The sequence below is a fragment of the Xyrauchen texanus genome, chromosome 3, assembly GCF_025860055.1.
Source record: "Xyrauchen texanus isolate HMW12.3.18 chromosome 3, RBS_HiC_50CHRs, whole genome shotgun sequence".
Taxonomy (NCBI): Eukaryota; Metazoa; Chordata; class Actinopteri; order Cypriniformes; family Catostomidae; genus Xyrauchen; species Xyrauchen texanus.
In genome coordinates this window covers 56,588,825-56,603,333 of record NC_068278.1, presented here as the reverse complement: position 1 = coordinate 56,603,333, position 14,509 = coordinate 56,588,825, and the positions used below count along the sequence as shown (strand labels likewise).

At 36.4% G+C, this 14,509-nt stretch overlaps 1 protein-coding gene across 1 annotated transcript; it reads right to left on the bottom strand.

Moving 5' to 3' along the window:
• Nucleotides 1-1,346: 1,346 nt before the first annotated feature.
• LOC127622978 (RNA-binding E3 ubiquitin-protein ligase MEX3C-like) lies at nucleotides 1,347-9,346 on the bottom strand. Its single transcript, XM_052097200.1, has 3 exons — nucleotides 9,278-9,346; nucleotides 8,655-9,163; nucleotides 1,347-4,811 (listed from the first exon to the last, which is right to left on the bottom strand). The coding sequence occupies exons 2-3, from the start codon at nucleotides 9,133-9,135 to the stop codon at nucleotides 3,682-3,684; spliced, it is 1,611 nt and encodes a 536-aa protein (XP_051953160.1). The 5' UTR covers nucleotides 9,136-9,163; nucleotides 9,278-9,346; the 3' UTR covers nucleotides 1,347-3,681.
• Between the last annotated feature and the right edge of the window lie 5,163 nt (nucleotides 9,347-14,509).

Sequence of the window (14,509 nt, the reverse complement as noted above, 5' to 3'; positions counted from 1 at the left end):
TGTCTATGCAACGAAGTGCATTCAATCCAAACTTCCTATTAAAAGTTCAGTTTCAGGCTGCAGATGATGTTTGGCAGACATGGGACAATGATAATCAGTACATACATTCAAAATATATAATATATAATTTTACTTTAACGTGGTTGGCAGTGATTGGATGATGCTGGATATTACTTTTATTCATAATTAATTATGCAAATGTATGATGTAATGTCTTCAAGATCTAAAAAACATGAATAACCAACACTCCTGGAAATGTAAACAATTTGATAAAAAAAAAAAATGGTATTATTTAAAATTTCACAACTCAGCCCCGCTGTCCAGTCTTATACATATATTATTGCCACCAGTTTTAAGGAAAATTATTTGCTCTAGAATTATTATTTATTTTTGCATGTTTATTAGGTGCTACTAGTTATAAATCAAAAAGGCAAATGGAAAATGCACACAGCAATCAAGCTCGGGTCTCAGGAGGTTAAGTATTTGTAGAGCTAAAGAATACAAAAGCCAGTAGCGTCTCCTAGTGGAGCTTACTGCCATAAACATTGGTGGCAGTGGTGGCTCAGCGGTTAAGGCTCTGGGTTACTGATCAAAAGGTCGTGGGTTCAAGCCCCAACACCACCAAGACACCACTGTTGGGCCCTTGAGCAAGGCCCTTGAACCTATCTGCTCCAGGGGCGCCGTATCATGGCTGACCCTGCACTCTGACCCCAGCTTAGCTGGGATATGTGAAAAATAAATAATTTCACCATGTATATGCAGAAATGTATGTATAATGTGTGACAATTGGTCAAATTAAATTAATTAATTAAATTAATTAAATTAAATTTGTTATTGCATTCTGCTTACACCTGTATTCCTGTGTGTCGACAGAGAGACAGTTGAAGTGTGTGGACACGTGAAAGACAAGTTAAACTGGTTGCTCTGGCTGGGGGAAGATGACTTTCAATATCAGTTTCTTCAAATATTAGAGCTTTATCCATATTTGAATACTCTTTATCTGTTAATGTACATCAATGTCATGGACCTTATCTGCTCAACAGAATTGTCAATATTACCACAACTGCACCATACTATCCCAGTACTGTATATATGAGAATACAGTCATTATATTTGATTACCTTCAGTCACAAGTGTCATTTAACACTCGAATGCTAAACTTTCTCTCTGAAACAAAGGGCCATGTGACCACTAAGTGTCTTGTTACAACACTGACAATGAACATATATATCTCAAATTGTGCAGCTTGAGGAGAGTTGATACTTTTAGGAAAAACTAGAAGTTAAAACTCATCACATACGCACAGAACACCATTACATTTTAAATGAAACAATTTATTAAGGAACTTCAATATCAGAAAAATAAAAATCTTAATTTTTTTTTTTTTACAGCAAATATATAATATCAGTGCTTTGGCCACAGGACAGCAAGGCCATTTATCATAAAATCTATTTTAAACTTGAAGAATAAAACTTATTTGCCTTAATGTCCCTGCATATACATATATATATATATATATATATACCCATACATATATACACATGCACATACATACACACACACACACACGTAATAAAAGAACAGTAAAATGATCAAATACAGAAACATTGTAGCAGTGTGAAGGTAAAAAATCTGTTTGATAAACAAAAATTCCAAGTAATGTTTAACATAGGACTTTTATATTGATCATAATATGGTAATATGCAAACCTAATGCAGTGTATACACCGTATATATGTATTGGATCCTTGGCTTTTTTGTCTCAGATTAGAAATTGTTAGATAATGACAATGTGCAGGTGTGCGTATTCCTGCTCTATAGTACCTAACGTCAGTTCTCTCTACAAGCTAATACCAAGCAAACAGCAGCCAACTGCTTGCCAAATAGTCTTAGATTTAATCTTGATATATATATATCTCATATATACATTTGTATATGAAATATAAACTCCAGAAATACTACAAAATTGTAAAAAGAAAAAAAAAGATAAGTTAATCTTGACAGGTTATGGATCACTGATGCCTTAAAGTTTCTCTGAATTTAGTGTTTAGTTCTCAGAGATTACGAAACAAAAAAAGTCGACAGTAGCAGTGTCGAAACCTGCGCTTTAAGAAATTACCGTAAACCTTTTCATTCTCTCCGACACGTATATCTCAGCTGGACCCGTTCAGTTAAGGCGATGAGAAGAGTTGTTACGAACACATGCGAGCGCATAATGCACCTCATTCACAAATAATTATTCGTAAAATATTCTAATGTAAATCGTCACATTGAATCGAATACGACGTTTGTCCTTATTCATCAATCACAAGTAGAATTTCTGCGTACATCGTTCTTAAAACCAATGTTATGTAACTTCAAATATTTGACAATAAAAAGTTCTAGAATGCGACAATTTACGTAAGAATGGTTCTAGGAACCATTTAAACAAATGCGTTTCCCTCGTGTTTCATAAATGAGGCTCAAAGTTCTGTTTTCATGGAAGTGATAACCACATTCCACAACTTTCAGGTTGTGACGGAATTTTCAATAAATATGGACAATTGTATTCTCTCAATCGGTTCTAACGAAAATGATCGCATTGAATTCAATGCAACTATTTGATAAGAACAGATTTATGAGCAATTTACACAGAAATTTGTTCAGCTCCAATTTCTGGAATGAGGCCCAATTTACAGTAAAAAATAATTACTTTACATTCAATTTGCAATAAAATTTGTTCTGTTTGCATTTCGTGAATGAGATGTGCAGCCATTTTACGACCGCCAAGTTTTGTAATGATTATGGAGATGTTTAAAGTACAGGCATCAGAGCCGGAAGATGAATGTCAGGAGGACATCCGTCTCTCTCATTGGACCTCAAGCTTCTCGGCTCAAGTGTGGGAAAAACAGAAACTAGAGGCCTCAGATGCTTGTATAGGGTCGTGTCTAGATGTTAACTCTTGTTCTGCAAAGTCTTGCAAGACTAAGGCCATGTCCACACTAACATGTTTGAAACATGTTTTCAGTTTACAACGTCACCGTTTCCAAAGTATGTGGCTTTCGGCGGAGGAAAACGGCATTCTTGTGCAAATTAAAAGGCGTAAACATAGCTAAATTAATGCACTTTCAAAAGAAAATGTATTAGTGTGGAAGTGGCCTTACATGCAACATTCATACATGGTATACCTGGCGTCCCGCAGAAACCCTACACCTAACCTTGGTAGTGGCAAATGCAAATCTCGCGAGAGTTTTAGGGAACGATGTTTACTATCTAAACAAACTTTTTACAGAGTTTTGCAGCAACACTGCCAGCCCATACCTATCACGTAACGTTGACATCGAAACAGGCACATGTATAATGTAAACATAGAATCAATACCTTTAAAATGAGAAAACAAAGAGAACATGTAGATGAAGGTAAACTAGCGCTACTTAACCCTTGCGCTACTTGCAAAAAAAAAAAAAAAAAGCAGCTAAATGAAAAAGTAAAATTTTGGACATGAACTCAACTTTTGAATTTTTATCTAAACCTGCATTTCCCAGTTCGATAATCATAATTAAGGAAATAGCATCAATGTAAAAAATAAACAAGTTTACTTGTGATCCCAATTTATCATTAGTTTCTCTGGTGTACGTTGACAGCTTCTCTCTCTCTCTCGTATGTTACTCAGATGTTTGGAGCCTCAGATGGTTAGGTAAGACTATGCGATCTGCAAGATGGAACTGGAACACTTGGGACAGAGGTGGTTCGCCCCACCCAGGACAAGTGCTGCCACATTGTCTCCGCCACCGCAACGTATGCACATAGGAACGTGGCTGCTTTTGGAGTAGGTGCGCACGTTCGGCGGGGAACTGGAGCCTGTGCTGTCGCTAGATGGGGAGAATGCGGAACCAAAGGCTGGGAGGCTCTGGGAATTCTCCTGCATCAACCGAACCAGCGGATGATCCAAAGCCTTGGGAAGAGATGGAGACATACGGGCAAGGAGGGAAGGAGATAGCCGTGGTGTAGTTGGCAAACTGGTGCTCCACAAGGTCTGCTGCTGATTGGAAGATGGAGCGGTCACTGACAGCCCGTCGTATCCCACAGACTCTTCGGATCCCATGGCTATCTGGGTATCACCAAACCAGAAGGTGGCACCACCACTGCCATACGGACTGGTAGGGCTAAGATCCGCCTTTCCACTACCTTTGCCGCTGTAGTAAGACTCGCTGGAGTTGCTTCCGAGGGAGCTGGAACTGTCGTTGCGGTACCCTGCACCGTTGATGCGGAAGCTGTTAGCGTTGAAGTTTGACACACCGCTGGAGACGAGCCAGGCTCCATGGCTGCCCGACTCAAAGCCGACATCCTTGCCGTTGTAGTGGAAGTCGTTGTCATCTACGATAGTATCCACGCTCCCGGCGGTACGTAGAGCTATGTGGGCCTCAATTTCCTCACGTGCTCGGTCTACGTTCTCAGGCATGCCGGACACCTCAAACACTGGTTCTTTATCGCGGCTCGGCGTGACGATGTAAGTGTGGGTCTGTTGCTGGATCCTCTTAATAGTTGCTCCTTTCGGTCCAACCACAAGCCCAACCATTCGATATGGCACTCTGACTTGGATGGTGGTCTGGCCTGGATGGCTAGAAGGGATACTGCTGAGCCCCGGGGTTGGCGACAGCTTGTTCCGCGACGCTCGGATAAGGGAGAAATGTTCGGCCGCTGATAGAATCTCACGTTTGGCCAAGACAACATCCTCCTTCCTTCCGGTCACTACAAACACTGGCTCCTCTCCTCTCACGGGAGTTTTAATGTAGGTGTTGGTCTTCGCTCTTAAAGCCTTGATCTTACAACCTGCAGGGAATGGAGAAACAAGTCAATCAGCCAATCAATCAATGATAGACAAGTGATCTCCTCTGAGAAGTAATTAGTGCTCTTATTGGGGCATACAGAAAATGAGCACCAAAGAGGAAACTATATAGAAAATTTGGATACCAGTAGTTGATAATTACATTATAGAAAATAACCAATATGATGGCTGATATTATAAATCTATACAAGTGATAGACCAACACATTGGTCAGACAAGTTAATCTGCCAAAATCTGCCCATTTCGAAATTGTCATTCCGAAGCTGTCATTCCAAAATCTAAATACAAGTCTTGTCAATAGATATATGCAGCTTTTGTGTTTTCAGATATCTGGAGACGAGCCAGGCTCGAAGGGGGAAGATACTACAGATAGTAGGGGGAAGTGGTGGCTCAGCGGTTGAGGCTCTGGATTACTGACCGAAGGTTGTGGGTTCAAGCCCCAGCACCGTCACTGTTGGGCCCTGCTCTAGGAGCGCTGTTTCATGGCTGAACCTGCCCTCTGACCCCAGCTTAGTATGCAAAAACAACTGCATTTCATTGGCTCTGTACCTGTACACTGTACAATGACAATAAAGTTGAATCTTTATCTATATATTTTTTGCAAATTCTGTCGAATTATTGCGTTAAAAAGGTGTTCCTGGAAAATTCTGCAATTTGAAATGAACATCTTAGTTATTTGTGTTTAGATATCAGTACAACAGAGAGAGAGGGAGAGAGAGAGAGGGGGAGGTCCCCAACTCAAAATTTAGTTTTTTTTAATCTTTTCTTCGTTTTTTTAACTGGGAAAGATCAACATAAATGATGATGAAAGCCAAAATATTAAATTCCATGGATCAATATTTACTGAGTAATCCAGATGTGGAAATTCCTTACTGTACCTTCATTTTTAAGGCCCTATATGGTTATATCCTAGATGTGTGCATGTATATATATATAGTACATACACTGATCAGCCACAAGATTAAAACCACTTGCCTAATATTGTGTAGGTCCCCCTCATGCCGGCAAAACAGCACCAACCCGCATCTCAGAACAGCATTCTGATTATATTCTTCTCACCACAATTGTACAGAGCGGTTATCTGAGTTAACGTAGACTTTGTCAGTTCAAACCAGTCTTGAACATTTCCATCAACAGAACAGTCCCTCACTGGATATTTGTTTTTGGCACCATTCGGAGTAAATTCTAGAGACTGTTGTGTCCGAAAATCCCAATTACAGAAATACTCAAACCAGCCCATCTGGCACCAACAATCATCCATGCCATTATCTAATCAGCCAATTGTGTGGCAGCAGAGCAGTGCATAAAATCATGCCTTTTAGTATAAGAGTAAAGCGATTACAACTATTAAATACCACATATACAAGTATGGGAATAATTGAGTGACCAATAAATGTTTAACAAATCACTGCAACTCGTATATTGTAGTTTCTTCACAGTAGCCACCCTTTGTGTAGATTACTTTTTAATCCGTATTAAAGGAGTTGCCATGTATTCTGGCACTTGTTGGCTGTTATTTCACTATCCAGTTCAACTCATGCAATATAAAATAAATAAATAAGTGATGCACCGATGTATCAGCCAACGATAATTATTGGCCAATTACTGACCAAATTAACACCATCAGCATACTGGTCATAAGCATGAAAACGCTGATATGAAAAAACAATGGTTTATTTATAATTACGTAAATATATTGCATTGTGCAAATAAATGTCTTTTTTATATTGGTATGTTATAACAAGAAACACCTACTAACATAAAATGTAATTCGAAAAAAGCATGTTGAATGTTCGTATGCTTGATATGAATTTTTAATGTTCTATCATAATATGTCAAGTGTGAGTTCCATTTAGGCATGTACAGATATATCTTCTGTCGATATTTATCGGCCAATTATTGACCAAATTAAAACCACCGGTATATCGGTTATAGGCACTAAAACACTAATATAAAAAAATACAATGGTTTATTTATAATTCATTAGTAACACACTTTGTAAAAAAAAAATATGAATTGAAATGCACAATCCAGAAATAATAATAGCCACAATATGCAGAAGAGTTGGCACGCCAACAAAAATGAAATATACAATTTTTACATTCTTACATTAATGAGGAAAAACCAGCAGAAACGGATGTGATGGTTGTAAAATGGGGCTTTTCCACTGCACGGTGCAACTCGACTCGGCTCTGCTCGCTTTTTGGGGGTTTTCCACTGTGGATAGTACCTGATACTTTTTTTAGTACCACCTCGGCCGAGCCGATACTAAATGTGACGTCAAAATCCTGCAGATCACTGATTGGTCAGAGAGAATCGTCACTACCGGCGTCACTGGATTTCCGACACGCGACATCATCCCGCTAGTTTTAAAGCTAGCAACAGTGATAACAGTATCGTTTGTTCAAGTGACTTTTGAATTGTGAAAAAATAAATGACTGTGCGCAAAACCACGCCATGGTCAATAAACGAGGTGCAAATGGTCCACTCGTTAGCGATGAGCGAAACGAAAAAGTCTCTCAGGAAGTGTCTCAGCTGTTGGCCGCACACGGCTACCACCAGACCTACCAACAGTGTAGGGAAAAGTAAAAAAATGTATAATTAAAAGTGACTACACAACCATCAACCAAAAGTGGCACTTCCACGTTAATTATTTATTTTCGACCAAATGGACACTATCTAAACCGGCGAGCAATGGGAGGGAGAGCGCCCTGGACTGGCGTTGATCCACGATGGAGGATGGTACGTTTTGTTAAATTAACTCTATACTCTGCTTGAGAGCTTCACTTTATTTCGCTGACCAGCTACTGGAAGCTTGCTTCTAAAACAACCAGGTCAATTTAACTTTCAATTGTGTAAAATCACCATGCAACAACTGCTTTATGCAGCACAATGAGCTAGTAGCTAACAGCTAACGGTCATGCTATTGTTTTGGTCAGTTTGTGTCGCGTTTATGATGATGTCACGGCAGTAGAGGCGGCACAACTATGACGATCAGCCTACAATTTGACCCACATTAAGGTGGCACTAAACTGCAGTGGAAAAGCAAGCTCAGAAAAGTAAAGCGAGTCGAAACGTAACGTGCAGTGGAAAAGTGCCAAAAGCGGCACTTACCTATAGACTACATGATAAGGGAAACGATCCAAAATGCTTTGAAACCAGCAGACTTTAACTTCTGAGATAACGGTATGATATCCATTAATGCTGCACGATTGACTGAATTAAGATTGAAATCGCAATATGGCCTTGTGGGATTGCTAAACCTTAAAATATAGTCTGCATTCAGTGCTTAAGTGAGCACTGTGTGAGCAAGCGGCACCCTCTAGCGGTCTGGACGGCATTATCCATTCTCTATTACACCACTATAATACAGATTTTAAAAGGGGGGATTGTTCCTTTGGTTAAAACGTTTTATTTTCCATGAAGTATTTGACATTTCCGTATGCATATATACTTATGTACATATGCACAGTATGAATGTGTAATGTTATAGTATACAGTACAACTATGTTAAAGGTGAGATCTGTGGTTTTGAGCTGCAAATATGATTTAGAAGTACAAAATAAAAAACATTTCTTATAATCATATTTAGCCACAATTTATTTTTGTCAACCAAATTAATTTAAATAATTTGAGAACTTTCAGTGAAGGTAATAGGAACTCCAGTCAAGTGAGTCCAAATTTTGACTGGTAGTGTATATTCATGACTTTTAGCTTATTATTAATTTACATGATTTTTACTGGCATGGAAAACTCAATTGTAAATGCTAGATAAGATACTGCGCAATACTATAAAAATTCCATATAAAATGAGCAAACAAACCCACCCTGTCGGCCAACTATTTCCGCCACATGTTCAGATGTGGGCACCATCACACACTCAGTAGTGTTGACACTCTTCCTCCTGGTGTTGAGTGAAGACCTTTCACCCTCCTGCATCATCATCATCAACATCATCATCCTCCCCTGATCCTGGTGGCCCTGAGACTCGCCCAGCCCGTCCTGGAAGAGCCCGCCCGACCCTGGGGCCTCAATGTCGTTGAGTTCTAGAGCCAAGACCCGGGCCCTCAGCTGGTCCAGATCACCATCATGTCTGATAATGTTGTTGTTGATGGTCTCATCTTCTGAGCCAGTTTGGGACAACGGCTGGAGGTCCAAAACCGCACCCAGGACACCCAGATGAGACGAATCATGTGGTTCCAGTTGATACTCATCATCTAGGAGGCTCAACCCACTCAGGCTCTGTACCAGTACCGGGAGATCCGGTTCGGTATCGTCAGACTCCAGAAGTTGAGCGTTACTGGGCATGCTCGACCAACAACGTGTCCTGCTTTTACTGCAGAGAATAAGAAAACAAACAAAAGTGCTACACTAATGAGTTTTGTACGGTTTGGTTACTGTATTAAAGTGTGTGTGTGATCCATATAGTGTGAAATGTGTTTAAACTTACAGCTGATGTTTACGGCAGCAGGCGCTGCGGTTCCGTGACCCTGTTCTGCTGGATCTCTTTGTTAGCGCTTCTTCGGTGATTCTAGTGCAGGTTCATGAACAGATGATCTCACCACACCGCGCCCCGGCTGGCGTGGAGTAACCATAGACATAATAAATACTTTTTATTTATTTATTTATTTATTTATTTATTTTTTTATTGAACAATACCAATTTACAAAAACAAATAGGGAACAATCAAATGCCAAATACAAATATACACTTTTTTTTTTTTTTTTTTTAAATCTCCATCCTAAATGTCCATATGTGTATATATTACATACAATAACAACAAACAAAACAACATTTATTAACTATTATCTAGGGGTGCAAGGAAACATTTAAAAAAAAAAAAAAAAACATATTTAAATCTTACCAAACTTAAAAGGAAAGAGACTCATGCATGGATTTATACAATTCTTCAAGGGTTTGATTCTCTTTGGATAAATGTTTTAAAGATTCTAAATAATTTTTGCATTCATTTTTAAAGTAATTTAAAGAGGGCTTACTGTTATTCCACTTACTTTTGTGTATATGGTATTTACCCATTGTAATAATAATGTTCAAAGTATAAGACAACTTTTTTGAAAACCCATCTGCATAAACCAAAATCTGAAACAAATTTAGTGATGGAATATCAGTGTTGATATCAATGTTTAACCAACTGAAAAGATCCTGCCAGAATTCCAATATTACTGGACAAGAATAAAATAAATGATCAATGGTTTCGGGCTCTACTAAGCAAAACACACAAGGATCTACTTCAAAGCGGAATCTTATACGCAAAACCTCAGCAGCGGGATACACGTTATTAATAATCCTAAACTGAATATCCTTCATTTTAGGTAGTATTGGCCATTTAAGGTACTTACAGAATTTGTTTTTAAAAGTTTCATTTTCAAATTGTTTAAATTTTGAAGGTTTATTGTAATCTGAAAACAACTTACATTTTAATACATTCCCTATTACTTTATTACTACATTTTTTGTCTCCAATATATCATTCTCCAATCTTTAACTCGGGCAGTTTAACAGTTACCTTTGAGTATGTAAGAATGCTTTGGATTTGTTGTTTTAAAGCAAGAGGAATTGCTTTACACAGTGTATTAAATTCTCTAATGGAACATTTTATCTCAAATTTCTCCATGAATGCATTATGTTGAATAATTAGACCTGTTTCATCTAAAAGATCAACAACATGTATAACATTTTTCCCATACCACTCCTTTTTGAATACTGACTTTCTATTTATTGTAATGGTTCTATTATTCCACAATGTGGAACAATGTGGTGAAACATTTTGAGTGAATATCAATTTCCAGTAGTACAGAATCTGCTTGTGGAATTTTGAAAGCTTAATTGACAATTTGGAAACCTCAAAATCACATTTCAGCAAAAAATCTAGTCCTCCAACTTGCTCGAATATAGACTTTGGAATATGATACCACATTGAGTTGGGTTGTGCTAAATACATTTTAATCCAATTCAGTTTAAGTACTCCAACCATCGATTCAAATTCAGAGGCTTTTAGACCTCCCTTTTTATAATCTTTAATCATCTGAGATTTTTTAATATAATGAGTTTTGTTTTTCCATATAAAATTAAACAAAATAGAATTTACCTTTTTTATGAGTTGAGGAGAAACATACAGAGAGTAGCATGGGTAAATCAGTTTAGATATGCCTTCTGCTTTGGTCAAGAGTATTCTGCCCATGATAGACAGATCTCTCATAAGCCAATGATTAAGGGATTTTTTCATACTATCAATTCTCTCTTCTATATTTACTAATTCTCTCATATGAATTTCTTTTAACCATTTTTAAACCTAAGTATTTCACTTCAGAATGAACAGGTATGGATTCCATATTTTCTTCATTACATGAAAAAAGAGGAAAAAGTTTTTTAAATTTAGGCATAAACCTGATGCTCCAGAAAAAACTGAAATAATATTCAGAGCTTTTTTAACTATAGATTTGTCTTTTAAAAATATTACTGTATCATCAGCAAATTGACTAATTCGATATTCATAATCAGAAATGGTGATTCCTTTTAATTGAGGATGGTTGACAACTAAATAAGCTAACATTTGAGTACATAATATAAACAATTTTGGAGAGATCGGACAGCCCTGTCTAATACCATGCAAGATGTCAATTCTAGGAGTCATGCCTGGATTAAGGGATATATAACTATAAATGTTGTTATAGAAAATTTTAATTACCTTGCAAAACCCTTCCCCAAAACCAAACATTCTAAGCGTTGTAAATAAAAATTCATGCTCCACAGTATCGAATGCTTTAAAGAAATCTAAAAACAAAATGATGCTTTCTGAATGTATCAGTGATTGATAGTCAATCATATCCAAGATTAGTCTAATATGGTTTTGAATATATCTTCCCTTGATGAATGCTGATTGATATTCCTCTACAAGTTTCCCAAGTACCAATTTAAGACGATTAGCATAAACCAGGGCAAGTAATTTATAATCTGTACATAACAGCGTTATTGGTCTCCAATTATCTAATAATAACAACTGTTTTTTAGGTTTAGGTAACAAGGTTATTAAACCTGTTTTCATAGTAGGTGATAAACTTCCTTTCTGAATACATTCTAAAAGTGCATTATATAATAGTTTACGAATATCTTTCCAAAAATGTTTTAAAAATTCAGTAGATAGACCATCAATACCTGGTGATTTACCATTACTCATTTGTTTTAAAGCTAAATCCATTTCCTCCAAGGTCAACTCATCATCAACTAAAACCTTGTCTTCCTCTTTCAGTTTAGTTATTTTATTTCTTATATTCTCAAATAAAGAATCACAATTTGCTTTATTATAATTGGATTTATAAAGGTTAGAATAGAAAAGAAAAATTTCATTTTGAATCGTTGTTTGATCATCTGTTATAATTTCATTAATCTTAAGTTTGCAAATCTTTTTCTTTGTTTGTCTTTGCTTTTCAAGGCCAAAAAATATGAAGAACTTTTTCTCCCTCCTCAATCCATCAGCTCTTGATCGAATATAAGCTCCATTTGCTTTTTCTGAATATAACTTATCTAATTGAGATTGCAGTGTCTGTAATTTTGCTGAATTATCTGGTGCTTTCTGTATATTAACTACCAGAGAGTTAATTTCTTCAATCAATTCCCTTTGTTTCTGTTTTTCTCCTCACTGATAAAAATTTACCTGTATCAATTGCTATTTGTTTAACACTAAATTTGAACCATTCCCATTTATTTAAGTTAGACATATCTAATTTATCAATCTCTTCAATAAGAGCCAACACTTTTTGGTAAAATCTATCATTCTTTAACAAGTCATTATTAAACTTCCAAATATTAGGAGAAATGTTAAGTTTCTTACTAACTTCTATAGACAGAGTGACCATACAGTGATCTGTAAGTGGGGCTGCTGTAATTTTACACTCAGAGACACTTTTACATAGTTCACAAGAAATAAGCCAATAATCTAATCTTGAACATTGCCCATTTCCTGAGGGGTTAAACCACGTATATTGAAAGATGTTTGGGTTTGATAGACATAATAAATACGTCATGGGAGTAACACCAGCAGCGACTTTATCGCTTGATGTCGCTGTACTATGACGTCGCTAGTGGGCGTTCTAGGATGAAGCTAAATCAGTAGCAAAACTTGAGAGCTTTGTACAATAAATATGTGTACTTGCAGGGTTGGGGAGTAACGGAATACATGTAACGGAATTACGTATTTAAAATACAAAATATAAGTAACTGTATTCCACTACTGTTACAATTTAAATCATTGTTAATTAGAATACAGTTACATTCTAAAAGTATTTTGATTACTGAAGAGATTACTTTGCATTTTATTGTCATTTGTTTAATTTAATATTTAGTCTTTTCAAATGAAAAACATTTATACATATACATGTTGCGAACCAAAGTGCATTTGAACAGCGGTGAAACGCTTTCTTATGATGTGTTACATTCATACGAGCAGACAGAGAAGTGAGTTTGAAGTAAGTTTGGAGCAGAAAAATAGAAATAAACCTTCTAAAGCTTTAGCTTTACGCTAAGCTAAAATGTTATTTCTAGCCATTTTACATGCACGTTACCAGACACGATCACATTTTGTTTATCAAGAAAATTCACATTGGATCATAATTTGTTTTTTTCTAGTAAGATCTTTGATATTAGGGCAAAAATCATATTCTTTATAATAATATTTGTATTGTTTTCCTGTAAAAATCTCAAAGAAATCCTTAAAACAAGATGAATTTGATTAATCTTGTTTTAGAAACAACACTGCATAAGATATTTGGGTTTTTCAGAGAATGCATTTTTAACGTGTATTTTGTCTTACTGTACTGGCAGAGTTTTTAGTCAAATCAAGTTTAAAAAATACAAGTACTGAAGAAGTAATCCAAAGTATTTAGAATACGTTACTGACCTTGAGTAATCTAACGGAATACATTACAAATTACATTTTACAGCATGTATTCTGTAATCTGTAGAGGAATACATTTCAGAAGTAACCCTCCAAACCCTGTGTACATGTAAGTCGCAACTTACACTTACAGCACCGAAAACTTGTCAAATAAAAATTTGAAGTTGCACTCACAGACAATAATTCAAAGCTTGTGTTCTGAATTCACAGTTGCAGACAAGTAGTCACAAATTTGTAAAATTACATTCACATAAATACAACTACAGACACAAACTTGTATTACACATTAACTTTTGTACTTTAGTTCATTTTCGCAGTACAAACACAAATCAGCACTTACAGCCTCTCAAATCTGGCACTGCAACTTTAAATCTTCGCACCTTGGCTTTTGCAACTACTTCTGTGAAAAACCTGTAGCAAAACTCACTTGTGCACTTGAAAATTCCTTAATTTAAAAAAATGTGGGTAACATTATTAACCTGCTTTGTTTCATTGATGTCTGTTCTAATAAATTTGACACAGTTTAAGAACTGGCGATAACACTTGTTGGAGCAGTAATTCGCAAGTGGAATTATTTTATATACAACATTTAGGTATCAAATGCTGAAATGTCTCTATAATTGGCCTATACACTTATAGTACATTTACATTACTTTTTGTTGGTCTAGTGGTAGCGTGTATATCGACCTGGGTTCAAATCCCCTGTGAACATTTTATTTTTATTTACATTGTCATTACATCATTCTTTACTTTTCAAAGGTTATGTGCA

Excerpts from the sequence above, each read along its gene's own strand:
- LOC127622978 (XM_052097200.1), bottom strand. The coding sequence starts at position 9,135 with ATGCCCAGTAACGCTCAACTTCTGGAGTCTGACGATACCGAACCGGAT. Across the intron at positions 4,812-8,654 it reads GGAAATAGTTGGCCGACAGG|GTTGTAAGATCAAGGCTTTA; the intron begins GTGGGTTTGTTT and ends CATTCCCTGCAG.